This window comes from Peromyscus maniculatus, chromosome 5 (genome assembly GCF_049852395.1).
Source record: "Peromyscus maniculatus bairdii isolate BWxNUB_F1_BW_parent chromosome 5, HU_Pman_BW_mat_3.1, whole genome shotgun sequence".
Classification (NCBI taxonomy): domain Eukaryota; kingdom Metazoa; phylum Chordata; class Mammalia; order Rodentia; family Cricetidae; genus Peromyscus; species Peromyscus maniculatus.
The window spans coordinates 123851177-123878499 of record NC_134856.1 but is presented as its reverse complement, the minus strand read 5'-3'; the positions used below and the strand labels follow the sequence as shown (position 1 = coordinate 123878499).

The window sequence follows — 27323 nt, the reverse complement described above, 5'->3', positions numbered from 1 at the left end:
TGCCTTCCGTATGACAGCAAAATGAGATGGCTTGTAGTCCTCTGGGTTTTCACAATTGGTGCTCCTCTGTCTCTGTCCCTGCATCTGGGCATGTGCCTGTGTCTGGAACAGCTTCTACAACCTGCGGGTCTTAAACTGGAGTCTCCCCGCACCCAATGATGGCCTTATTGGATTCCTTTGCAGGATGCTTTTGTAGCTCCTGATAGTACAAGCTATTACGTTATGTTGTGATTGCCTGTTGGTTTCCTGTGATCCTGGAGAAGCAGGGGCTCTGTCTGTCGTATTCAGCACTGCACACTGTGCGCTCCGTACCTTGCACAGAGCTTACTACCTCCAGACATGTACTAATAGAGAGGATGAAAAATGTGTCCAATTTTAACAAGTTCCGCGCTTCTCCTCTTGTAAACTCAGAGAAGCTAAGCTAATTGCAAGCTGAAGCTTTGGAGGTGTATGTCATGTTCTTTGTCGCACACGTATTTCTAAGGGATACCTGATGGGGGAGGGTAAATCTGTTTAGATATTTCTTATGGAACATCTTATTTTTCTCACCAATTTCTGGAGAAAGTATGGCTAAATGATTTGCATGGTGATATTCTGCTTAATTTGAGAAACATTTTTTTTCCAGGGAGATATGCTGGGGAGGCTCCTTCCTCCCCAAGTCTCTGGTGGGGACCATCTTAGCCTTTGCATAAAATCTAGCTAAGAAAGCAGAGGGAGAGTATAAATTTGAAGGTGAAAATAGGCTAAGTGTGATTCAGCAGTAGAGCCTTAGCCTTGGTCTGGAAGACCTTAGGTTCAATCTTCAGTAACACACAACAAAAAGGAATTAATTTTAAGTCACATGTTAAATCCCCAATAAATCAGTAGCAAAAAGTTCTTCCTCCTGTGGCTTTCTGTTACTTCTTGTGTTTAAGAGAAGAGCCCTTCATGGTTTAACCTGCAGGCTCTAGAGCACACCCAATGCAGTATGAACCATGCTTTGGCGTGTTCTAATGCTTTGGGTGTAACTCTGAAGCAGAGCAGAGGCCCCAGGTTAGATCTCAAGCAACAACAACAAAACTCTAATATCCATGTTAAGAAGGCAAATAGAAATTGGTTCAATTATTTCTTAAGGTCTGGCAAGATGACTCAGAGGGTGTGCCACCAAACCTGATGTCCTGAGTTCAATCCTTGGAACCCACATGGAAGGAAGAGGAGAAGAACCAACCCTGAAGGTTGTAGTCTAGCTTCCACATGTTCAGCATGGCTTGCATGCCCCATCACCCCAAAATATATCCAAAATATTATCTCAACATGTAACAATAAAGATTACCAACCGATGTTTCATATATCATTTCATGTTACATCTTCAACATCCCATGTTAATACATGTTAACACATGTTAACACACAGCAATACAGTCCACCACAGTTGCCCTTATACACACTCAAGGGTTCATTGGCAACACATGGCTGGGTGTGTGGCACTTGAATTCTGTGGCTGAAGATTACCCACTCCTAGGAAACTTCCAGATAGAGCTACTCCAAGGATGGATACACTTGAGTCCCCAGGGCATGCTCATCTTATGACCTATGTCTGTGTAAAATGTCTAGAGATTTTCACTTGGTTGCTCCAGAATGAATCTTGTAAGTGAAACTGCCAGGCTAGTCAAACGAGGATCTATGGGGAAAGCTGCCTCCGTGACTCAAATTCGTCTTATCACTGCTGTTTTAAAATTGATTTTGGCATGCTTCTCTGTTGGTCTCTCTCTCTCTGTCTCTGTCTCTGCCCAGCATCTTGCGACCTGGCCTGTGGTGGTCTGCAACTCTCAGTTATCCAGAACTGGCATTAAAGGCAGTTGTGAGCTAGGCCGCGTGGGTGGGAGGAGCAGAACCCTGGTCCTCTGCAAGAGCAGCAAGTGCTCTTAGCTGCTGAGTCATTTCTGCAGCGGCCAGACTCATTTTTCAGGATCTGGAGACGACTTTCTGTTTCAGCCTTCCCTCACTTCTTACCATCTTATTTGCCTTCTTTCTTGCTAGTTTCTGCCTGGACCTGATCGGCCAGGCCTCCATCATTATCTGTTCCTGGTGTCATTAACAGTCCTCCACTCTTATTTTAGACAACTTCCTTATTGGAAGCGTGTCTATTTTGATGCCTCTAATCTATCACCAGAAACTGCAGTCTCCGGCTGTGGGAATTAAGGACCTCTTCCCGAGATTGCCCTGGATGGAATCTCAGGCTTTTTTCTATAGTTGAGATAGAATCCAAATGTGAATTGTGCTGCTGCGAGAAGAGAATTACATTGTCTAAGCGAACTGACATTTATGAGCTCACTGGCCATCGGTTCAAATTACATAACAGGTATTTTTTTCTTCAAAAAATGAAAAATTGAGTCTATCTGAAAATATCTCATAAGGGACTTGAGTTATTTGAGTTTCCAGAAATGAGGAACTGGAATTTAAAGGGTATATTTTCAAATCAAGATTTCAAAAGAATACAGTTAACTTCTGTGCCCATAAATTCCACAGCATGGTTCGGCCATCCATGGATGAAAATATTCAAGATAAAAAGGCATCAGTGCTGAATATGTAAAAACCTTCCCCTAATTATTATTTATAAACAATATAGTTATTTAATATAAACTAATTATTTCCACATGGTGTTTGCGTTACCTTAGGTGCTATAGGAAATCTGGAGGTGACTTGTAGTATCAGGAAGATGAGTGTAGGTCATGTGAAAATACCATGCCATTGTATATCAGAGACTTGAGCGCCTGCAGATTTGGGTATCTGAGGGGGAACCTGGAACCGGTCCCAGTTGATAGGTAGGGCTGACTAAGAATTGACAACAACACAGGTAATGATGATGGACGAAATGGCCAAGAAATGAGTTGTAGTCTCTAGGACTCACAATGGGTGGAGGTGGGGTCGGAGAAGACACCAGCAAGAAGGATCCTGAATGATTTTCTCCAGTCCTGGCTGACTACACACAGGGCTCAAAACAGTGTTGCGTAACAACAACAACAACAACAACAACAACAAATATCTCTTTGTGTTCTGGAGAGATGGCTCTGTGGGCAAAGTCCTTGTTATGCAAACATGAGGACCTGAATACAGATTCCCAGAAGCCATGTAAAAGCTGGGCACAGTGGTGTGTGTCTGCAGCCTAATACAGGTGGAGAGGGGATGAGATTGGGGGACCCTGGGGCCCACTGGCCCAGACCAGCCCAAACACTGAGCTCCAGGTCCAGTGAGAGACCATGCCTCGAAATATAAGATGGGGAGTGAATGAGGAAAACACCTGACATTGCACTCATGCACACGCACAGGTGAGTGTGCCTGTGTGCATACACACACACCACACACACCACACACACCACACACACACACCACACATGCACACACCACACACACCACACACACCACACACACACACACACACCACATACACACACACCACACACACCACACACACACACACACACACCACACACACCACACACACACCACACACACACACACCACATACACACACACCACACACACACCGCACATACCACACATACACACACACATACACACACACCACACACACATATACACACACACACCACGCCACACACACCACACACACACACCACACACACACATACACACACACCACACACACACACACACACACACACACACACAGCCTTCGTGACTGTCCTGGTCATGTCTGTTCTATTAGTGATCATTATTCTACTTTTGGTCATTACAAAACAGTTTTAGCTCCTGGGAAATGACAGTCTTTCATTAGGATTTTTTTTTTTTGTCAGATTTTGATCCATGCACATGAGCTACCCACAGCACAAAGTGGAAAACATATGTAACAGCAAAATTTGTAATCCTTTAAAGCCTGCCACTAGCCAATAAAAAAGTGAGACTAGTAGGAGTGGTTTTTTGAGTAGGTTGAATTTTAGCTATAAAGTAGCATTGCACAGTTTCCGTACCCTTCTTGGGGGTTAAGCTAACTGAGCGTCCATCTACCAGAACAAATAGATTTATCCATGCCATAGTAATTTATTTAGTGTGTGTATGTGCCTGTCTGTCTGTCTATCTGTGCACTTGTGCTCGTGTGCCGTAGTGTTTGTGTGTGTGTGTGTGTGGTGTGTGTGTGTGTGTGTAGGCCAGAGGACAAGTTGTGGAAATCGGTTTTGTCCTTTCACGGTGTGTGCTCAGGGATCAGAAGGCCTAGTGGCCAGTGTCCTTCCCTGCTGAGCCACCTTGCTGGTCCACAGTAGTCTCTGTCATCTTAGGAGCAACTAAGAAGCAGCTGCATGGTAAGAAAGAGAAGTTCAGATTCAATCAGGCTAAAGGGCAAAGAGCTGCATTTTGCAGGCACTCTTTACTATTTAAGGGTGTGACGTTAATTACACCCACCAGAGACGGCACTCTCAGCTTCTTAGGGGTGCAGTTTGCAAGGGCCTCACCTAAGAAGATCCATCAGTGTGTAGTTATAAGTGGAATCCTTAGTCCCACAGAAGTGATATTGCATTTATCTTACAATGCAGACAGGTGGATTGTAACATCTGTTCCAGACATTGGCAACACAAGAATTTCTCTTGTTGTTTTCAATACAGGCTTCTGAGGATACATGTCTAAGCATCTGCGAATATTAACCTTTTTTTTTTTTTTTTTTTTTTTAAGTTTGAGGATTCTGTTAGTTCTGTTCATACTTTTCCATGTAGCTTACCTGAGTATGTAGGACGACCTCTGTGCAGGTGAGAATACAAGGTTACTAGAGTTTTTAAAAGCTGAATGTCAACTATTTAGTTAACACATCAGGAATCTAAAGCATTTGGCTCCTTTTATCAGCAAAATAGAAATAGCTGCTTGGGGCTCCTATTAGAGAAGTATAAATTCACCACAGTTAAATGCCCACCAGAGGCTCACACGAATTATTTGATTTAGGGAGAGACAGTGTGGAAATATGAACTACATTTCCAAGTCAGAGGTTCTCCATGCTAGCTCTAGGGCACTTAAAAAATTCCAGTGCCTAGCATTCACCCAAAATATTTAATTTAGAATTTTAAGGGCTCCCTAGGGTTATCCACTCAGCTTCTAGAACCTTCTTTTACAAAATGTGGTTCAAGGACCAACCACATCAGTACCACTGGAAAGCTGAGTACCATTCCAGATCTGAGGAATATTTACAAGTTCCCCAGGAGATTCTAATGAGAGTCTAACCTGAGACCCACTTGTCTTTTTAGAAGTTTTTTAGGCTTTTCTTTGTATTACTTGATCATCATACTTTCACTGAGGGGTGGGCCCAGTCATCTGTGTAGTTACCTGTTTTTTGTTTGGAGGGGGAGAAGGGTCTCACTATGTAGCCCTAATAATCACACAATCTTGTCAAGACATTATTCCTATTCCTATACTATACCCAGGATTATATACACTAGAATCCATACACTAAAAGTCTCTTTGCTTTGTAGTGATAGAGTAAATCCATGCTACCAGATGAATGCCACTTTTTAATGGGACGAACAGTACAACGGTGGTTGGTAGAGGCTGGGACATGGAATGGGGTGCTATTCCTTAATGGGCACCGAATTTCAGCTTTGCATGAGGAAGGATTCCAGAGAAAGATGGTGGAGATGATTGCTTAATGCCACTGAGCTGTGCATGTAAATTGGCTAAGAGGCCAAATTTAATATTACATGTTTGCAACCACAGTAATTTTTTTTTGTTTTTTGTTTTTCGAGACAGAGTTTCTCTGTGTAGCTTTGCGCCTTTCCTGGAACTCACTTGGTAGCTCAGGCTGGCCTCGAACTCACAGATATCCGCCTGGCTCTGCCTCCCGAGTGCTGGGATTAAAGGCGTGCGCCACCACTGCCCGGCAACACAGTAATTTTTTTAAACTTTAAGAATAAAGAGAATTTTCTTCCTTTTTTGGAGTCAATGGCTCTTTGGAATCTAGTGCTTTTCAGGCCCATTTGTGAAAATCTACTTAAAACAAACAAACAAACAAACAAACAGCAACAACATAAAAAAATAAACCCAACCAGAAAACAGTGGAGGCTCATGCATTATCAGCTGGCCTTGAGTTCACACAGTAGCCTAGGATGACCTTGAACTTCTGAACCTCTTGCCTTTGTCTCCTGAGTAATGGGATGACCAGATTGTACCACCACACTGCATGGTATACAGTGCTGGGAATCGGGCTCCGTGTATGTTAGGTAAATACTCCACCACCTGAGCAGTACACCGGCCCTCTGCTTTAGCTTTTTAATGGCTGCAGGCTAACGTTATGAATCCAGACAAAGAGTTGTCTCCTGAGGTATCATTTAGAAGAAAGATGGAATATGGTGAAGGGCAAAGAAGTTCAGATGCCCAGAACAGGTTTCCAGATAGGAAAGGCAGTGGGTGGGGGACTCTACCCAGTTAGGAATGCTCAATACCCAGGCTTCCTTTGCTGAGGCATCTGTGAGCGCTTGGCACAGGAAGGCTTCCTGTTTTCAAGATAATGTTTTTAAATGGCTCATAAAGAGTTTCTTGGCCACAACTAGTCCTCGAGAAGTAATGTTTGGATGATTGAACTATGAATGAATCAGAAACATATGCAGCGAAGTTCCCCTGGCTTTGGCAAAGCACACGTTGGACTCAGTTCTGTCCGGGATACTTGAAAGATGGTTTCTAGTGTTTGTCGGATCAAACGAAGCTTCACTTTCCCAGCTCCCTTTCAGGCTGTGGCCAAGTGTAAGAAGACAGAGATCTCAGAGCCTTTGTTCTTACGTTAGCAGAGCTCTACACAAATGCAGGATAGACTCACTGAAAAGCTACGGTCCACTCAGTGTTGAAACATCTACTACATCACCACCTGAGCCTCTCTTCCGGCTTTCGTATCCTTCGAGAGGTTTCTTTATTAATTTATAAATGAAGGGCTTCAGACTTGGGTTATTTCAAAGAATAGAAGATCCCCATGGGTGAATTCCTTTCTACTTACCTACAGCAATTCTAGAATGATGGTCTCCTTGCAGCTCTAGGCCTTGAGCTCTGGAAAGTGTTGGAACGAATGCCGCAGCTCAGGGGACAGCACTTCCATGTGGTCAGGAAGAATGGTCACCCTCCTGGACATATTCAGGGAGCATTTTAGGAAGAAAGAAGCCCAAGATTCTGGCTTGAGTCTCCATTACGTATTGTTAACTTGCTTTTGACTATAATAAATGGCTCTGAGCTTTCTCAGATGGGACACTCTCTGTATCTGAGCTGCTTTATCCTCGGGCACTGAGTGCTTTGAGACTAGCCTAAGTGTTGGGGAAATATCTTATTATCTCAGAAAAATTAGTAAATAAGGCTTAGCAATACAGACTAGAATACCTGCACAAAGATTGCTGTCTTTAAGATCAGAGATCATTGATGTCTGAGGTGAAATGTAAATGAGAATCATGACTTTCTGTGACAGGTTTTCCAAATCTAATGGACTAACAGTACAGTCACCCCTTACCTTAAGTCACTGCTTACCTTCTCTTAGTAAGCAAACTGCACCTCCACTAACATGACCTTAAGAAGGACTTAGACAATAATTCTCAAAATCATGTGCTATATGCTAGGAAACACTGAAATGGTAAATATTTTAAACAATGTATTAACATGCATGACTCAGCATGTCCAGTTTCTGTAACTACCAAATAATCGTAACAACTCCTTTGCCATACAGTAGAGAAGAAGGGATGGGATCAAAAGAAGGAGGAAGAAGAGGAAGAGGAAGAAATCTAGAGGCCAGAAGAACAATATCCCTTTGGGAGAGAGGAATCTGAACAAAATCGGTAGGTAGGTAGAGATATGCGTAGTAAATGTGGAGGGAGGAAAGTCCTGGAAAATTACAGCTGAAAACAAGAGACCAGAGAGCGAGGCAGGATGCGATTAGCATCGCCGCCACTTCCATTATGCTCTAAAACGTCTCGCTGCAGCTACAACCTCCCTGGCCAGCGGTTCTGAGGCTGTAATCCCTGTCCTGGCATTCATTTCTGGGGTGTCTGTGGCCATGATGTTGTCCTCTTTGAACCTTGGTATCATATCTACAAAACAGGAACAGCAGTCCCTGAGTCATGGGCTCAGTGTCAGGGTCAAACCAGATCGTTCACAGGAAGCTCGCACCAGCACCAGCAACAGTGCGTGCTCATAAAATAACACCGGCTATTTTCCCTCTCAAGCCTGCGCTCTTACCCCTGCTGTATGAGTTGGAGTGTTTTCTCTGCTGTGGCCTCAGGCTCCCTGGATCCTAACAGTCGGGCTGCTCCATCACACTAGAGAGTTCTCTGGAACGCCTTCCTCTTTTTGTCTCCTTGTGCAATCAGTGGCCATGTCCCATTTGAGCCTACTTCCTAAACCATTTATAGTCTGTCTTCTCCCCTCTGATCTTCATTGTCCTTTCCAAATTAGGCCGTTTATCTTGTCTTTACAAATGTATGCCATTTCATCATGGCATTCTGGTCTGGCAGATTGGGTTCACGTTAGCTACGTAGTCCTGGATAATTTCTTCACCTCTCCCAGGCTTAAACTGCTGTGTGTATGTGTGAAGGACAGAGGACAACCACAAATACCAGTCCTTCAGGTATAACCACTTATTATTATTATTATTTTAAACACAGGATCTCTCATAATCTGGAATTCACCAAGCAGGGGAGGCTAGGCTGGCTGGGCAGTATGTCTCATGGATTTTCCTATTTCCACCTTCCCAGCATTGGGATTACAAGAGTGTATCACTGTGCTGGCTTTTTGTTATTGTTATTTTGAGATTTACTTAATTCATTGTATGTGTATGAATATTTTGCTTACATGTATGTGTACCACATGCATGCCTGTTGCCTATGGAGGTCAGAGGAGGGTGTTGGATCCCTGGAACTGGGGGGTGAAGATGGACCAAATCTGGCTCCTCCATAAGAGCAACAAGTGCTCTCAACAACTGAGAGCTGGCTTTTTTACATGAGATTTGGGATCAATCTGGGGTTCAGGTCCAAGTAATTTGCTGGCTGAGATATTTTCTTCTCTCCCTTACATTAGTTCCCTGTGGAAGGAAATAACTAGAGAACTTCCATCCTTCACAGATTTGTTCTACGGAGTCACTGTGAATGCTACTTAGTGAATATCGAAGCATTGCTCTTGTGGACATGCAGGGTTAAGTTTATGGTGGCTCATGTTCTTGACCCCCTCAGTGCATATGCATGTCTTATACATGTTCCTGTTTAAATGCATATTCAACACACGTTGTTGATTCGTCATCACTGAACCCACAGGCACAGCCCACAGCTCTGTAACTCATGCCTTGGATGGTGCCTATGAACACGGCTGTGTTGTACTAGGCACAGTGCTCCTGCACTGTATAGTCAGGAGCTCTACATAGCAGCATGGTGCTTCAGTACTGTAACAGTAGAGGCCAATCCAAACAGCAACATCTTCAAAAAATTCACCAAGCTATGACAATTAGTACATCTCAAAATGGACCCTGACAGGATGGGAGCCTAAACAAGAATGCAGTGTCACCTTGTTTAACTCTAGCTTGAATTGTCACGGCCCAGCGCACTCCCATGAATGAGTGAGAAAGCACCCAGAGAATTGATTTGGTTTATAAGCACGACATTTTAGGAAGTAGGTGAAAATTGCGCAAACAGAACCCATGGAAAATCAGGGTCAGCTGCCTTGGTCATAGCTGGTGGGTTTGAGGCCCAGTTTAAGGCAGATACACTAAGCATCTATTGTGCAGTGAAACCCTATCATTGCTTCCTGTTGTTATGATCACGGTCTGTCTCTCTATTCATACTCATGCCTCATGCACACCTAGGTGAGTCTTCCTCTAGGAATCTGCTGCCTGCTCCTCTCTCGCCTTTCTCCCATCCTTCCTCCTCTTGGCTCCTTTGCTTCTTTACCCCCTCTGGACATAGAGCTTCCTTCCCAGGCCCCCAGATGCCTCTGTTAGAAACAGCTCCACAGCCTTTTCTAGGTAGACTCACTCCCCGCCTCTTCTCCACCTTGCTAACCGCAGTTTTCTGTTCCCACAGAAGCTGTCATTTTCTGCATTTTGTTAAAACCCTTATGCACATGTTTTATTCCTCTGAAAAGGTACGAGTTGATGTGATTCATCTTTTCATACACTGCAAAACTCTCAACACAATGCCTTGCCCTCAGTACGGTAGATGATAAATGCTTGCTGATTAAACACCATAACAACAACAACCCCCACACAGCGCTCAGCTTTCCCTCTACTGAAAAAAGACATGATATTTATAAAGCACACTTTGATTTGAGAAATTCTACATATGAGCCAGCCATAAAAACTAGAAGTGTTTCCAATTTATGACAAAAGCCAAAGAGGCCCCCACTGGGTTGGAAAAGATGGGGACTTGCTCCCAAGTGCGTATTCTTATCATCTTTAGTACCAGGGCCACTTTTGGGGGTAAGTTATGAACCTTGAAATTAGGGCTAAATAGTTCAGACAGCAACGTATTGTAAATTACATCACGTTTTCTTCCAACAGTATCATCCTAATAACCAAAATGAGCAGCACTTAGTATTTTCAGTGGACTTGCTTCCAAAAAGCCTGGTGCTTGGGGCAAACTGATGTGCAGCCATAACATATTACCTGCCTTGACTCTTCAGAAGAGCCCAGAGAAAGGAGCCTGGCATCAAGACATCTGTCCACTAATGATGTAGCATGTTCTTGACTTGCTGGGAATCGGTCATGATTGTAACATCTACTGAATGACCTTCTAGCTAAAGCATTGGAGGGATACCTTTCCTGTGTGTGTCTATGAGGTGGGTATATGTCTGTGTGGGTGCACATGTGTGTAGGTGCATGAATACATGCGTATGTGTGTGTGGCTATCATTCCCTAGGTGCCATCTATGCTGTCTTTTGAGACAGGGTTTTTCACTGGTTTGGAGTTCACTGAGTAGGCTAGGCTGGTTGACCAGCAAGCCCCAGGTATCCTCTTGTCTCTGTCTCCTCAGTTCTGGGATTGCAAGTACACATCACCACATCTGGGTTTTTCCATGGGTTCTGGGTATGGAACTCAGGGCCTCAAGCTTGTATGGCAAGTGCTTTACCAACTCACCTCTCTCTGCTCTCATGAATATTTTTAATGAAGAAGGATGTGATAGGATGAGTTACATGTCACTAAATATGGGCTTCTTTGCTTTTCTTAATATTATTTTTCATTACCATCATCAGCTAACTCAAAGGAAAATCAATGCATGTCTTGTCTGTGTAACACCCCCCTGCCACACACAGATGCATGTGGTTGCACATGTGTGTAGTGCATATGTGTGTGTGCGTGCATACACATATGTATGTGGAGGCCCAATGTTGATGACCCTCCACCTTACATACTGAGGTAGGGTTTCTGATTGAACCCGGAGTTCCCTGTTTTAGCCAGTCTGGCTGGCCGGCTCACTCCAGGGATTCCCTGGGTCCTCCCTAGCGCTGGGATTACAGGCAGGCAACAGTGGCTCCCCACCTGGCCTTTACTTGGGTTCTGGGGATCAGAACTCTGACCCTCGCCCTTGCGTAGCAGCCACTTTACTGGCTGCGGCACGTCCCCAGCCCAGCTCTTTAGTTTGGACAGACTTTTGTTTGTTTCTCTTGAGTGCCTTGGGGGAAAGGTAGAAATGGGGACTTCATCTTGTAACTGAGGAGATGAGATCCAACTGAAGGGTTTATTTATTCAGGGCACAGGCTGAGCTTGTCCCCGGCCCCTCATTTCCTGTGCTGCCTTTTCCACACTTTGCCACTTGGTCCCCTCTCAGCACTGTGACATGGTCATATCAGGGTGTATTTTTTTTTTCAATTATCAACATGTACTTCCTTTTCCTAGAAATTTTTATCTCATTTTTTCCTTGCAGTTTGGCGGGGCTAATTTGTCCTTTCTCTTGAATTTTGACATTATTTTGTGGGTTTCCTAGGAAAGGAGGCTCTGTGCAGTTCTTCACTATTCCTTCCTCATGACATTCCCCCAAAGGAAACTGTATCCACTTCATTATTTCCATGGAAGCTGGAAGCCAGGCATCTGTATGTTTTTACCTCTTAGCCTGAAGCTGTGGAGTCCAAACTTCACAGTATGCCAAACACTCAAGGAATGCAAAAAGAGAGCTTTGAGCACCTTTAGATGAATCATACTGTGGTCTCAGAACCTTGGGAACATAGTCATAGACCACAGTGGTCCTTCTACTCTAGTGGGATACCATCCCCGGGACCCCTAAACCCAGTAGATCCACGCTGAGACAAAGGTAGAGGAACATCAGGCTGTGTCAAACAGCATTAAATGGACAGTGTGTTGCCCATAACACAGACAAGGGCTGCCTCTTTTGGACCACTCCAGCAGCTGGATCAGAAAGGTGGTATTCCCCAGTGAGTAGTACTCTGGGACATCTGGAGACCAATAGTGCTCACTTGGTGCTGCCATTGATATCCTATGTGGCTTAAACCAAAGCATGTCCAAAGCATGGGAACAAAGATGCCTTCTTATTTTGAGGAACAGACCAGTTAGTGAAGTAATTCCAAAGCATGTTGAGGACCACAAACGCTAGGATAAAGGTTTGCACCTACTTTTTATTGTCGATACATGAATGACCTGTTTTGTTTTGTTCCCCCCCCCCCAAATATTCTGTGGTCACTACATGTTGTAAGTGAGACCAATGATGACAGCAGGTAGTATAATACACTGTAATTCCCTAAGCTCTGCTGCTGTATTCCTCACTTTCAATACAATTTGCTCTCCTCCGCTTTCACAGATGAGGACACCACGTCTGACAAAGGCCAAGAAGCCTGCCTAATGTTCACTCACTAAACTGGTGGCACAACTGGAGTAGGATTACAACAACCTGACTTCCAAACCTACTAGTTTAACCAAAGCACCTGTATTCCCCTAAGAACGGGATTTTCAAAATCTGCTCTATGCCACATCTTCTGATATCATATTCTATAAAGTATTGAAATGTCGGGCAAAGAACAAAACTTGGCATCCACAAGGTACTTCCCAGAATGCCCCTTGTACAGAAAGTGATACAGAAGTCCTCCATCAAACTGGAAGCCCGAGTTCTTGGCATAGAAAATGTGGGCACCTAGGCGTATCATCAAATTGTAGGAAAACCGAGGGCAAAGCAACGTGCCCAAACCTAAGTGGTTCAAAGCCCCAGGCTTGGCACGTCTGGAGGCCATCTTTAAGAATCTCAGTCTCCTATGTACAAAATCGAAGGGCAGAAATAAAGGCCTCTGGCACATTTCAGCTGATAGAAATCCAGACAAAAAGGATCTCAACTATTTAAACAAGGTTTCCTGAGGGACCGCTATGGGCTTTATAAGGTGGCCTCTGAGCTATTCTTATATTCATCACATATATTTATAATATTATAACACCTATATTTCAAAAGTAGGTTTTAATGTAAAACCTCGGGGTATCTTCGGCTTTCTTCCCTAGTTTCATCTGTTGGGTATCAGGACAAATGGGTGTTTGGCACCCAGGAAAGAGAAAATGACAGAAATTCATGACAAGGCTTTTGATTTTTCAAATGGGGTGTGTGGTCCTGGAGACTTAAGAACCACTGATAAGACATTTTTATTTGAATAATCTAATACCCTGTCACATAACAACTGTACCATTTTAAAGAGTTGTTTAAATTCAACACTTTCGCCTTACACAATTTGCCCAAATTTGGGAGTAAGGTGAGAAAGGATAAGATAAGAGACAGCAAAAACTTGAATATCTCTTTACAGTCGGTATTCTTTTTTTTTTTTTTTTTTTTTGGTTTTTCGAGACAGGGTTTCTCTGTGTAGCTTTGCGCCTTTCCTGGAGCTCACTTGGTAGCCCAGGCTGGCCTCGAACTCACAGAGATCCACCTGGCTCTGCCTCCCGAGTGCTGGGATTAAAGGCGTGCGCCACCACCGCCCGGCTTACAGTCGGTATTCTTAAGGATATTTCCCTTCTGTTTTAGCTTTCCGTGTTTTGTTTAGTGCACCTCATGTGGCCGGAGAAGAATAACAATTAGAAACCAACTCTTGTAACGCATATCTAGTCTCTGTACCTGCTTCTCTACAAGTCTGTGCCCACAAGATCTGCTAAAGCAATTCTTACTCCGAGGGAGCTGGTGAACAGGTTCCGTGTAGATTCGCATCTCCTTACAGCAAGTCGTACAATGAATGCCAGGGCCCCCCATCCCACCCAACCCAGTCCTTGTTTTCTTCTTTCCATTTTCAAGGCATCTTTTCTTTGCATCTACAACTTCCCCGGAGTCCACCTCCCTGTGAGGAACAGCTTCTGATTTCAGCTTTTGCCTTTCCTGTGTCTTTAAGTCAGAAATTTCCCAAGGCTCCCAGGAGCCGACTTCAGCAAGCATCCAGAGCTCCGGAGCCTTCCCTGCAGTGAAGTCTGCAAGAGGATCTCCTGGGTCTACAAAACATCTCCAGCTCTAGACCAGACCTCGGGGATAGACTACATGATAAATCAGGGACATCCTAGCGACCGGACTCAAATATTTAAAAGTGCAAACCAATTGGTGCTGGCAGTTCCCCAAAGGGAAAAATCCTAATCACGCAAAGTGTAAAGCCAATACAATATCGTACCCAAGAAACCCACAAAAACACCAAAATGATTCCAGACTCTGGCGCCTACCTTAAAGACCGCCCAGACCTCTGGACTCACACAGGCATCCACACAGGGTCTGGTCTCTGATTCTTCAACAGCTGTGCTCTCTCAGAGTGAGCCACAGTCTCCCCCGGGGCTGGGCTCTGCAAACACACACACTACACACACAGCCTTGTGGTGCCAGGCAGCCCCTTCGTCCCCCTTCCGGGCGTTGCCAGAGCCTGGCTACTGACCAGCTTCCTCGTGGAGAAGTTGGGGGACTGATCCAACTCACCAGGCAGAAGGTGGCCAGGCATCTTGGCGGCAGGGGGTCACTGTATCTCCCTTTCAAAGCTCTGATACCCTCCCGAGCCTCATTAGAATCCCAGAATAGCGGGCGGCAGACAGATCACCTCTTCCTGGGCGGGACCACCCAGACCCTTCAGGGCTGTGTGACAACCCCCCCCCCCCCCATCCACCCTCCCCCCCAGGTCGGACGCGGTCACCTCTTACCTTTACAGAGCCCGGGGTCTCCAAGGAGTACAGCTTCTCACTCGAATTGGGAGGCCACCGGTTTTGGAAGCAAGGGACATTTCGAAGTGAAACAGAAAGTAGCCCGGGGATCCAACCCAGACCCTGGACCTGCACTTGACTGCCCCCAAGCTCTGTGAGTCTTGAGACTCAGCCCGCAGCTCCACTGGCTCAGCTTGGGAGGATCCCAAGGACTCAGCCATGGAGAAGTCTGGAACTCACAGTCACTGCCTGAGCTGCTGCTTTTTTTTTTTCTTCCTTCCTTTTTTGAGTATTTGTTGAGCTTTTTAAATATGCAGTTTGTCTCCTTCTAAAGGGAATTAGCAATCCCATCACCCGACTCTCCTGGCTCCATTATGTAATTTAAACTGATCTGGGAGCAACACCCCCCCACCTTAAGTCCCCAGCCAGATCCCCCGGGAGCATCTATAACCCCAGAGTGGGAAGGCACTCAAGACACCAAACAAAGACAGTTAACGTTTCCAGAATTTTCGTTTTGGGACTACTGCTTTTCTGCAGTGTGCTCTTTTTTTTTTCTTTCTTTGATTCCTGGGTACAGGACCTCCTCAATGATGGCACTAGGCAAGTTTGGATTTCTCAGGATGTAACTGCGGTACCTTTCTTGCGAGTGGGTATTGGATGATTTCAGATGGTTGTCTGAACCCAGAGGTGAAAAGCCTCATAGCTTTATAACACAGAGATTATAAACCCTGTGGGGTTTACTCCTGCTACCACAGTTCTAAGTTCTAGGAGTCAAAGAGTGACTTGAGGGGTCTTTAGCCACCTCCCCTGAGTCTGATCCGTCTACACCCTTCCCCAGTCACCTCAAAGAACCATGATGGTCAAGTAAAAGCTGATAGCTTGCTATGGAAAGGGAAACCTCCAGCTTCCACCCCCAACCACATCACAATCCCCAAGGCCAAATGGCATCTCTTGAAGCCACCACACTCCTGGGTGAAGGGAAGGGGACTCATTGCATTCTGTTTCAATCTCCCCGATTTACATCTACCTTCTCTTGCCAAAGGATGCCTGCTGAGGGGCCACTGAGAAGAGGCTGTGAATGGACAGGCTCTTTGCAAAAATGAGGTTGAAATTACACAAACATACCATGATGACCAGATTTACAAAACCCTATCCCATTGGTCTGTTTCACAAAATAACAAGATACTTTTTATGCATAGTGGCTTCTGGTTCCTCCAGTCTCCAAGTTAACTGGGCTTTGCTGCAAGATCTGGGATGGACTTGAAAAGGATAATTACTGTCTTTGGGAATAGACACTAACTCAGTCTCTGTGTTTTCCTTTATCCTCTATCCACATCTTCCAGAGGAAACTGATCCCATGACCAACCTTAAAGACATTATCGGTAGATGTATGGTATGCCTTTAGAGTCACCTTTGAGATGCTTTCATAACTACCTATGTACCTCTCTGAAGTGAGCTGGAGGGATCACTATTACCTTTCCTAGAGTCGGAGAAGCCAGTGACACAGGCAGGAATTAGCAGTCAGGTCTCTTCCCTGCTCTGGCTTGCAAAGCCCCAGATATGTGTGAGGAAAATCTGAGGGGAATGATTGGCATTTGTTTATGTCTCACCCTGCAGGTGTAGTAAATACCATATAACCTGTTGTGACAGTTGCTGCAGTAACTACACTTTTAGTCGAGATAAGGACACATTGGGAGATATTAGAAAATACCAGGTAACTGGACCTTCATAATGGGTAAGGAACAATAATGGAAAACATACACTGATTGTCTGAATAACTTGAATTTCATAGATCAACACTCACCAATAGAAATATAATAGGAACCATATACATAACCTAGTGAAATTATTTTAGAATATATTCAAAGTATCATTTTCACATGTAATTAATATAAACATTAATATACTATTATGCATTTTTTTTTCTATTTCAGACTTCTAATTTGTATTTTACACTTAGATCACACCACAATAGTCACATATAATGGTTCAAACCCTCAGTAGTCATATAGAATGGTTAGCACATTAGATGGCCTAGCGCTGGATTATATTTAGCCATCATGGGGTTAGAATTCCAAAGGGTAACAGATTTAATTGCGTTGCCTAAAACTTAGAGAAGAAGAATTTGTGGGCCAGCAAGATGACTCAGTGATAAAGGTGCTTGCTGTCAGCCTGATGGGGTGGAATCTCAGGGACCCATATGATGGAAGCAGAGAACTGACTCTCCCAAGCTGTCCCCTAATCATACATGTGCCCTGGCATGGGCACCAGCATCATAAATGTAACAAGAAAAATAAATAATTAGAAAAGGACCTGGTGCTCACTTGGTTCTAGTACTGTGGAGTCCCTCAAATAGCACCTTCCTAAGCAGAACAGGAAGATATCTCATAAATTTGAAATTGAGATAATACCAAAGATTTAGTTCCTTTCATGCTACCAGGGAAGCATGTAAAGTAAAACAAATAAATCTTGGGTTTTGGAAAGTTGATTCTCTGGGTTATCTGTCCTCTTTAAGTCAGCATCCCCAGTGTCACAGGTGACCCTATGTCCTATATACCTTTCTCTTCTCTGTCCACTTCCCGAAGCCCCTGAAATTAGCCATCCAATCTTACCAAATCCACTGGTCACCTTTCTAAGCCACAGGGTCTTGGCTTTAACCCAAGCCATCCTGAGAACCCATGCCTGGTCTTCAAGCCTCTGCCTCCTGCCCTTCAGATACATTTCCCATACTGCCTTCACTACACATAAGTATCAAATTCAGGCATTATATCACATAATTCCTCAATGTAAAGACTTCAGTAGAAAACAATTCCCTCTGGATAAAATCCCTACTGCCTGGTGTGATACACCGGACATTTATAAACTGGCTTTAGGAACTTTTCCTCCTTACCTCCTTCCTTCAATTCCTTGATTCTGTTTTGTCTGTGTCTTTTACTCTGACAAGAACCCCATGACTCTGTGCTTTTGTTTAAAGTCAGATTTCTCTGCCTGGAATATCCATCCTTCCAATGCCAACTCCTGACCAAATATCACATTCTTCTAATGGTTGCTCATCTACTGACTGTAGCTCTTGACTCTTAAAATCCTCCCATATATGTCGCCACACCATTTTTAGAAATAGATACGGTATAGCCACACATAGTGATGCAAGTAATTCCAGCACTCAGCTGGAGGACACAGGAGGATTACAGCTTGAGGCCAGTCTGTGATACACAGTAAGACCCAGCCTAAAGAAAATAGGTGCACTAAAACACTTGTCTCAATCCAACATCATCTAATCTAATATGATAATGACCTCTTCTGGTCTAGGAACCATGTACCATTTGTCTTTGAATTCACGTTGGAACACAAGATTATCTTCACGAGCAACACGACTAATAAATGCTGGAGGGATTAAAAAATAAAATATTAAATATTAAAATAAAATTAAAATATAAAATACCCATCTCTTCTGCCAGTTGCTCGATACATCACCACAACCATGGCCACTATGCTCACTATCACATATCAACGCTTCCAGCACTTAGTGTCAGACACTGTCTTAGGCATTTTGAATACTACACTTAATTCCAGCAGCAAGAAATCAATATTGTGGTGACTTGCCTCCAACTTCTAATAGATAAGGCATCTTGAATTCAGTTCTTTTCTTTGAACAAGCATATTAGGGTCATTCTTATGAACACTGCTTGGTATAAATTGGTGAAATGTGACAGCTCCAACATATATAGAATGGCATCCTCACATGCTAACTCATTTATAAACAGGTCAATATGTGCGGGTTCTATATTTTCAATGTTTCTAGCTTGTGCTTTAAGGCCTCGGGTGCTTAAACAGCTGGAGCAAAGAAGACACACCCTGATAGTGTTTTGTATGGAGTAAGAACTTGGTGGCCTGTGACATTCTGGCACGGCTCTTAGCTTCATTGCTTAGTGTGTTTTGTTTGTTTGTTTTCATTTTTCTTTATTCTGGCTCTCCAACAGTTTCTTTATACTCTAGTCCAGTGGTTCTCAACCTTCCCAACGCTGCAACCCTTTAATACAGTTCCTCATGTTGTGGTTACCTCCAACCCTAAAATTATTTTTATTACTACTTCGTAACTGTGATTTTGCCACTGTTATGAATGGTAATGTAAATACCTTGTGGACATAGAGGTTTGCTGAAGGTGTCAGGACCCACGGGTTGAGAACCATCGCTCTAGTCCTATTGGTCCTGTAACCAGGAGAAAGAGTGATCCCATATGCACAGAGAATTCTCATTCATTGTGGTCATGATGCAACTATGGAAGCCCATTGAACATGTATCACCAAGTGTGACCCCCTAGTATAAGCTATGAACAAGGGTGTGACAGTGACAGGCAATCTGTTATAATGGATGGAACGTTCAAATGCTGACTATGGGGAAGGCTGTGTGGTGCAGATAGGGAAAAATCGCCACACCTTCCTCCCAGTTTTGTTGTGAACCCAAAATTGTTTTTAAAAATCTATTTTAAAATTAGGGACCTTAGGATGTCGTATCCCCAGGAGCCTGGCACTTTACTCCCTGGGCTCTGATACATCCTCCAGGTTGATTCCCTCCTACATGGCTGTTACTCGAGTATTTACTGTTTTCTACACTTTGTTTCCACAAATGGAACTAAGCCATATGAATGGCAGTGCATGGCTACAGGCTTAACAAATTCTTCTCCAAATGAAATAAGTAGAAAATAGGCTTGTGTCCCAGAGTAAACACGTGTCTTGACCTACATAGGCAGTACAGCAGACTTGATACCAACACAGGAAGGTGTCAATGGGGTTTCTGGGGGGACACTGGAGTCTGGGACAGGCTCAGACTTGGACACATGGCTCTGTGAGGGGGTGAAGACACAGTAGATTCTTGTGGGGGGTGTCTGTGAGCTCTTGGTAGGATAATTGACTGCTGTGTCACTGTGTGGAAATAGTTTTTTCTTAAGCTTTTTCTAAGCTCTTAGATCACCCTGAAGCGTCGGGGATGGAGTCAGGGAGTCTGTGGGTCTGTGGGGTGGCAGAGGGTACTAGCTTTTCTTCCCCTCTGTCCTCCCATCTTCCTTCTTCTCTTCTCCCCGCGGGCACCTATGCAGGTGGGAAGCTGGCTGCTGCCCACCGTCTCTTTTCCTCCCTTCCTTCTTTTCTTTCTCCCTGCTGACGTCCTTTTCCTCCTCTCTCTGCTCATCCTTTTCTTTTCTCCTACACTCTTCCCATTTATTATGTTTAATGCTGGTCAGTTTTGAGCCTCACTGTTCTTGGCCAACTCTATAAGATGCTCTGCATGGAGATCTTCTTGCCAAAGCCATATTAGGCTTACTGGGCTTCTAAACACGTAGATTAGTTTCTTTTTGCTTCATTGTGGAAAGTCCGCAATTTTATAAACAACAACGGTACGAGACCAAAGGACTCTTGTTTGGAGCAAAGGGGGCTGCTTCTTAAGGCTTCCCAGAATGAAGGCAGAGCCTGACAGGAACGTGATCTGAGGGCTCCAGAATAATCCATAACACAGTAGTTATTACCTCACTCCCTGCCAAGTCGGTGCCACTGCCAATCTCAGAAGCCATTTGTCACACACTTTCAGTCATCTCAGCACAATGCAAGTGACAGCTTCACTCGGGGTGAGCAACAGGAAAAGGCAGTTTCCCACAGGGTGAGGCTGTTTTTGTTGCTCCCTTTAATTCTCTCCAAAGCACTGTGTGGGATTGATGTCATGACACGGGTCCAAATAGGACTGAGACGAGAGTAAGATGCTAGAGGGATGTGAGTCGAGTCAGAAATGGCTGCCGGAGCAGCATCGAGAGACCTGGGATTGGGCTTGAGCCATCCCACCTCATCATGCAGGTTATTTAGTCCAATTGTAGTGAACCAAAGAGAAAATCTGGCCTGATGTTTGCAAAGCATCAATAGGTCATGGGACACAGCAGGTGCTGACTGCCCTCAGCCAGCGTGGTTCCGAGCCCCGTTTTTCTTGTTTCTGAAATGCAGACAAGACCCCTTTTGTAGAGTGATTTGGTGGAAAGTAAATGAGGTCCCCAGTAAATGGTAAATGTCACAAGAGGGTCTTCCAGCAAATTTTCATGCTGTAGATTGTTTTCTAAAGGTGGACATGAGAGGCCATGTCTGCCATGGCCCACATATTCTAGAAGCTGGATGTTTCCCCATCAAGTGGCAGAATCTGATTCTTCACCCTTTGAATGCAAATGCGCTTGGAACTTCCTTGGCATCGTTTCAATTAGTTAATTCTGGGGACTGACGAGGCTCCACTATAAAAGGCAATGTCATGAAAACTGACTCACCCTCTCCTGGGAGCCATCAATTGATCATAGCTCCTCAGTTAGACAGAAGTGGGGGTTTGTGAACCCCTTTATTCTCTATAAAGGATGTTGATAAGCTTGGCCTATGCGGGCAATCACAACTACTGTGAGTTCATGAGTGTGGCGGTCCTGTTGTGTCCAGTGACATTGTTGTCTCCAGCCCCCCCCCCCATGTCTGGGTCTCACAATCATTTTATCCCCTCTTCAGCCATGGTCCTTGAGCCTTGAAATGTGTGTGTGTGTGTGTGTGTGTGTGTGTGTGTGTGTGTGAGAGAGAGAGAGAGAGAGAGAGAGAGAGAGAGAGAGAGAGAGAGAGAGAGAGAGATGTCTCACTTGTGTTGAGCACACCACTGATACTTATTCCCTGTGCTTGAAGAGGATGGCTCTTTGTGCGTTGACTACACTCCAGCAGATGGCCCCATACCTGGGAGTTTATTAGCAGCACAAGTAGACTGGATGGGTTATAATAAAGAAGAGAAGACATGAGGTTTAGAGGGTAGGAAGGTGGGGCTTGGACCTTGGGGAAGTTGAGGAGGGAATGAGGGAGAATGTGGTTAAAGATGTATTAGATGAAATTCTCAAGAATAATACATATGTGAAAAACACAAACAAAAGCCATGTAACTTCGTGGTGGGAATAAAACCCACATGCCTTATACATACTAAGCATGTGCTCTATCATTGAGCTAGAACATAATAGGTAAGCAGGCAGCTTCACCTAACACGCAGGCAGTTGACTGTGTTGAGGCTGCCGTAATGAGAGGAAGCCCGTCCTACCTGTGTGGAGAGAGTTTCTGTATGTTCCATCCTACTGCTCAACAGTTGCTGCCTGAGCTACAACCCCGTGACACATGGAAACTAGAACCACTCAGCCAGGTCCTTCCCAACGCCCGACTCCCAACACTGTGGTGGATAATGAAATTATTATTGCTGTAAGCGGCTCACTACTGACGCAACTGTTGTGTAGTGAAGAGAACAGGTCCACTTCAGTGGTCATTTGCTAAAAGCACTGAGCAACCTGAGATGGGAGTATTAGGCGAGACAAGGCAATGGCACATGGGACTCAGCTTCTCCGTGGCTCATTCAGGCACGTGGAAGGAGCTGCCACACTCTAGATGGCAATGCCTCTCTTACCTTATGTGTCTTATCTGACCCACAACCCCAATCACAAGCTCTCTTTCTCTTTCTCTCTCCTGTCGCTCTGTCTGTTTCTGTCTCTGTTTGTCTCTGACTCTGTCTCTCTGTCTCTGTCTGTCTGTCTGTCTGTCTCTCTCTCTCTCTCTCTGTGTATGTGTGTGTATGTTGTAAGAAAATCTAATCACCAATCCAGCTCAATTAGTGTGGTTTTCGGGTCACAGAAGCCATCTGTCTTTACACTAAATCTCAAACTACTGTCACTGCTTGAATGTGAACTGTTCCCCATGAGCCCAAGTACATGGGCTCATGTACTTGAACATTTAGTCCCCAGCTTGTGATAGGGGATTTTGGAACCTTATGGAGGTGGGGTCTAGCTAGAGGAAGTGGCTTTCTGGGAGGTGGGCTTTAGAATTTTATAGCTCAGTCAACTTCCTGTTCTCTGTCTGCTTCCAGGTCTATTGAGATGTGAGCAGGTGGTGTCAGCATCATCTTGCCACCACAGCCATCCCCACAATGACAGACTGTGCTTCAAACAGTGAGCCAGAACCAGCCTGCCCTCCCTTGTTCCTGTCGCTGTTTTGTCGTAGAGGAAAATCACTACCACAGTTGTCAAACCTCTTAGGTTTAAAAAGAGTCTTTAAAAGTTGTATGGGGACATATTAGCATATAAAATGCCTTTAAACTTGTCTTACATAGTGGTATCATAGTCGCTATATCCAGACTTCTTTCTAATTGCACACCTTCTTCAACCCACTCGACCTTTTGGCTAGTTTGTGTCTCTGCTGTCTTTAAAGGAATTAGCCACGGCTCACCTCCTCCAGGAAACACCCCCATATAACCACAGTGCTCTGGTCCCTTTCCTTGGTCTCCCTTTCCACTGAGTACCTATGTTAGGAGAACAATGTCTAGACTGGAAGATACTGCCCCTGGGTTTCAAAGGCTTTGGAGTGATAAATGGTTTGTAGTTCCTGAGTGTTTCATTCTTTGGCTTAGGGTTTGGAAATAGGGATCAAGTTTTTGTATTTTTTTTTAATCTTATCCTTATAATTCCTGATCCCTGAATTCAGAGCTCTTCTCCAGTCTTCAAATAAATCTGTTCTCTTTTACTTCAGAATGTTCTGGGTCTTAGCAAGCCAATAAGGAAACAGGCAAAAACAGTTCTGAAACAACATTTAACAAAATACTAGTTAGGAAATAGTCTAGTGTATCAGAGGGTGAGAACCACAGGCACACACTAAGGAAGTATAGACAATGAACCTAACCAAAATGGAAATATAATCTTCCCTATATGTACCTTCCTAGGGAAAGCAATAGAGTCCAGTGCTCAGGCCTTGGGATCATGTAGGACCGGCACTTACACCTTAGCTGTGTGGTCTCTGACAGGCTTACGTGCCTAAGAGGGAAGATAAATAACACCTGGGTTTTAGGATTATCACCAAGGTAAATGGATCATTAAATCAAACAGTAGCATCTTAACAACGAGAGAGAGAGAGAGAGAGAGAGAGAGAGAGAGAGAGAGAGAGAGAGAGAGAGAGAGAGAGAGAGATATTCTTGGATGCTGTTTACTTTAAAGAATGAAATAAATCTGAGCTGCATGGTCCAGCTCATCCACTTCCGGTCATTCTTGACGGTCTGAGTCATCATCTCAGACTGGCCAAACTGCTCTAGGGCAGGAAGTCCCTTCTCACTAAAGATAGAGAAACCAACCAGCTCTGAGATCTCTCAACCGGTCAGCTGAGCACCTCGATGGGGCAACAGAGGGCAACGTTAATGTTGGAAAAGATCGGGGCCATTGAAAACAGCACTTGTGTTCAATTGCTCACTTACAAATTTGAACGTGTACTCATTTATTCAGTCAACCACTGGTTATTATCAACTTGCCATGTGTATGCAGCCCCTGGACATACAAACATGGATAAAATGGATATGGTTTCTGTTCTCATAGAGTGAGGTAACTCATGCCATCAAATAGCCCTGATAAAAAGGCATCCCTTATTTATTTATTTTAAAAGATTTATCTTGTTTTATGTATGTGTGTGTGTGTGTGTGAGTTGGTGTGTGTGTGTACGTATGTGTATGTGCTGATATACGTGTGTTTGTGTATGTGAATGTGTGTATGTATTGGTGTGTGTATGTATGTGTTGTTGTGTGAGTATCTGTATGTGTGCATATGTTTGTGTGTGTGAATGTGTGTGTATGTGTTGGTGTGTGTATGTGTTTGTGTGTATGTGTGTGTGTATGTGTGTATGCACATGTGTGCAGGTGCCTATGGAGGCCAGAGAAAAGTTCATCTGCACAACTGGAGCTGGAGTTCCAGGTAGTTGCGAGCCGGGGTCTGTGGGGTGCTTTTTCCTTTCCCCTCCTCTGTTTGCTTACTTCTTGAGCACCGGCTGATGTCTGGAGCCCTCTCGTGGTCTCACTCTTCTGTAGGAGCCTCTGACCTTCGAAGGTTTCTGTCCAGTTTCCCTTCTACACCAGGTGCCATGTCTCTGCTCTGCACTCTTAGCCTCTCACCAGAAACATCACACCGACCTTTCTGACTTTCCGTTTGCAGAATGCTCATCTTTATTTTGCGTACTGCCACCAGAATTGTCTCTCTAAAACAGGGCTTGTGTGTGGCATCCTCTCCATGGCTTGTGCTCCTTCCATGCAGCCCTGTTTACGTCATTCAGCACCACACTGAGCTCTTCCTGATCGCACACTCCATCCCTGCTCATCTCTCACTGCATCTTTGTTTAGCGCCAAATTTTCTGCTAGTAAAGCCTATTTAGCATTTTATACAATTTTAATCCACCCCCATCTACCTTCTCATCAGTCAAGACATTTCTCTTATTTGTTTCCCTTTGTGGTTTCATCCAGTGCATGCTCCTTAGAAAGCTGGTCTTACAGAATTCTCTGTTGAAGAATGGAATCTCTGGTCAATGGTTCTGGGGAATGCCACTGAGCATACCAGCTTTCCATCTCGCCTTGGTTATTTCACACACTTTAGCAGTTCACATGCTTTGAGAAGTCCTACAACAAGTGAGCTAACACTGCCTAGCCCAATGTTTCCTAAACACCAGAACCCCCCTTTTCTTGGAATCCCAGAATCTAATGACTATATTAGGAAATATTAATCTGTTGAAATCTTCTTCATTTGTACTTCTTAGCTCATTTGTTCAGCGTTCATTGGACTGACAAATATTTACGTAGCCCCGAGACTGAACCAAGAGAAACACAGTCATTACTATGACAGAATCTAGTTTTGAATCTAGCAGGCAAGGTGACAAGCAGGAGTGACACAGTGCCAAGAGACTGATGAATGGGGCAGTGGCTGGGTGGGCTTCCTGGAGGAAGTGGCTTCTTCTAGAGATCTGAGGAGTGATGGGAATTACTGGCTGGAAATCAAGGTTAGAAAAGGAAAGAGACATGAGCAGCAGCCACTGCTTGTAGTAAGGTACCGAGAACAGACAGAGCACGAGCGTGTGCTAGGAACATTGAAAGAAAGAAGTGCAGTGCTGTGGGTGGCAGACCTCTTCCCTTAGAGATTCAGGCAGGTGCATTTCAAATGTTCTGAGAAGTCCTGCTTCGGATAAGCTGAGTGAGAGTTTCTGGAATGTTGTCTTCCTCATCTCTCTTGTCTCTACTCTCGACTTTTCTCTCCTTCCCTCTTCCACCTAGCTCGCAAGGTGGATGTACAATAAACCTTTGGACACCATTGTAATCTGACCAGACACGGTATTTCAGGGGGACGACTGGTCTTTTCAAGCACAGAACCACGTACTCCCATTTCTAGCTTTCCTGACAGAGTAAGTTTATTTTTAAAGAGGTTTATCATTCAAGATGCTTATGTTGTAGACATTGTTTTAATTTTCTTTTCATTCATTTTTGAATGAATGAATTAAAAAAAAATACAGATATGTGATCATGAATGGAGAGGATTTTTTTTTTTAAAGCTAACCAGGTTGTTATTTAATGCTCCTTAACACATTTTCCATTCTTAGGCATATTTTGTCAAATAGTAAATAGGGAAATAGAGATGTGCAAATTGAGCTAGAGGCTTAGAATTGAGTGTCCCCAGGAGCCCAAGAGCTGGGCTCAGGGCCTCTCTCTGCAGACACTGGGCTGGGTTTCCTGTCCTCTTGGTTCCCTTCCTTCTCAGACACTGTGTTTGGAGCCCTTCCCTTCCATGGCTGCTGTCTGGTGATTGAAGAGTTATCTCTCTGTCATCAGTAGAACAGAGGGTGATACCTCTTAATTAATGAAGGGAAGTGGTGCAATGTGGTGAGAACATTGCAATTGTTCCAATTAATCCCACACGGAGCTGGGAAAAGTTAAGAATCCATATAACAACCTGGGAGCTAAATATGAGAAACTTTCATCCTTTATCAATAGTGTGTGTGTGTGTGTGTGTGTGTGTGTGTGTGTGTGTGTGTGTGTCTTCAGCAAAGGTGAGAAAACTCAACAGTGAGACACAGAGAAGGGTCTCCTCAGAGTCACAGCAGCGTAATTCTTAACTATGACCTCAACTAGAAGAGAGAGTCGCCTGGACTGCTCAGACCATATCAATACCCAGATGTTTTGCAGCCTCTGCAAATCTTCACATCCTGACAGCTGTTGAACCACTGGTGGAACGGTTATTTTCTTGGATATACTAATTGTCATCAATGCAAGGTCACCTTCACATTCATACATAAGTGGAAATGCACTGCATTTTATAATTTCATTATTGGTGCATTTCAATTCTTTCACAATGAATATCTTATAGATCCATGAACCCCTAATGAGACCACACTGAAGAT

At 44.2% G+C, this 27323-nt stretch overlaps 1 protein-coding gene across 9 annotated transcripts in view; it reads right to left on the bottom strand.

Moving 5' to 3' along the window:
* Positions 1 to 27323, bottom strand: part of Phactr1 (phosphatase and actin regulator 1) — a 474687-nt gene that overhangs the window by 265203 nt on the left and 182161 nt on the right. The window contains exon 1 of one of the 9 annotated variants that reach the window (XM_015991038.3): positions 15091 to 15441. The exons of 4 other annotated variants lie outside the window; for them this stretch is intronic. Coding sequence is in view for 1 of the 5 variants with exons in the window: in XM_076573233.1 (XP_076429348.1) it covers positions 14873 to 14894 (22 nt within the window). In the remaining 4 variants the exon portion in view is untranslated. Of the gene's footprint in view, positions 1 to 14625; positions 14846 to 14872; positions 14989 to 15090; positions 15442 to 27323 lie in introns of those variants that run through there. 4 more of the 9 variants (XM_076573237.1, XM_076573233.1, XM_042278397.2 and 1 more) reach the window with 4 other exon arrangements.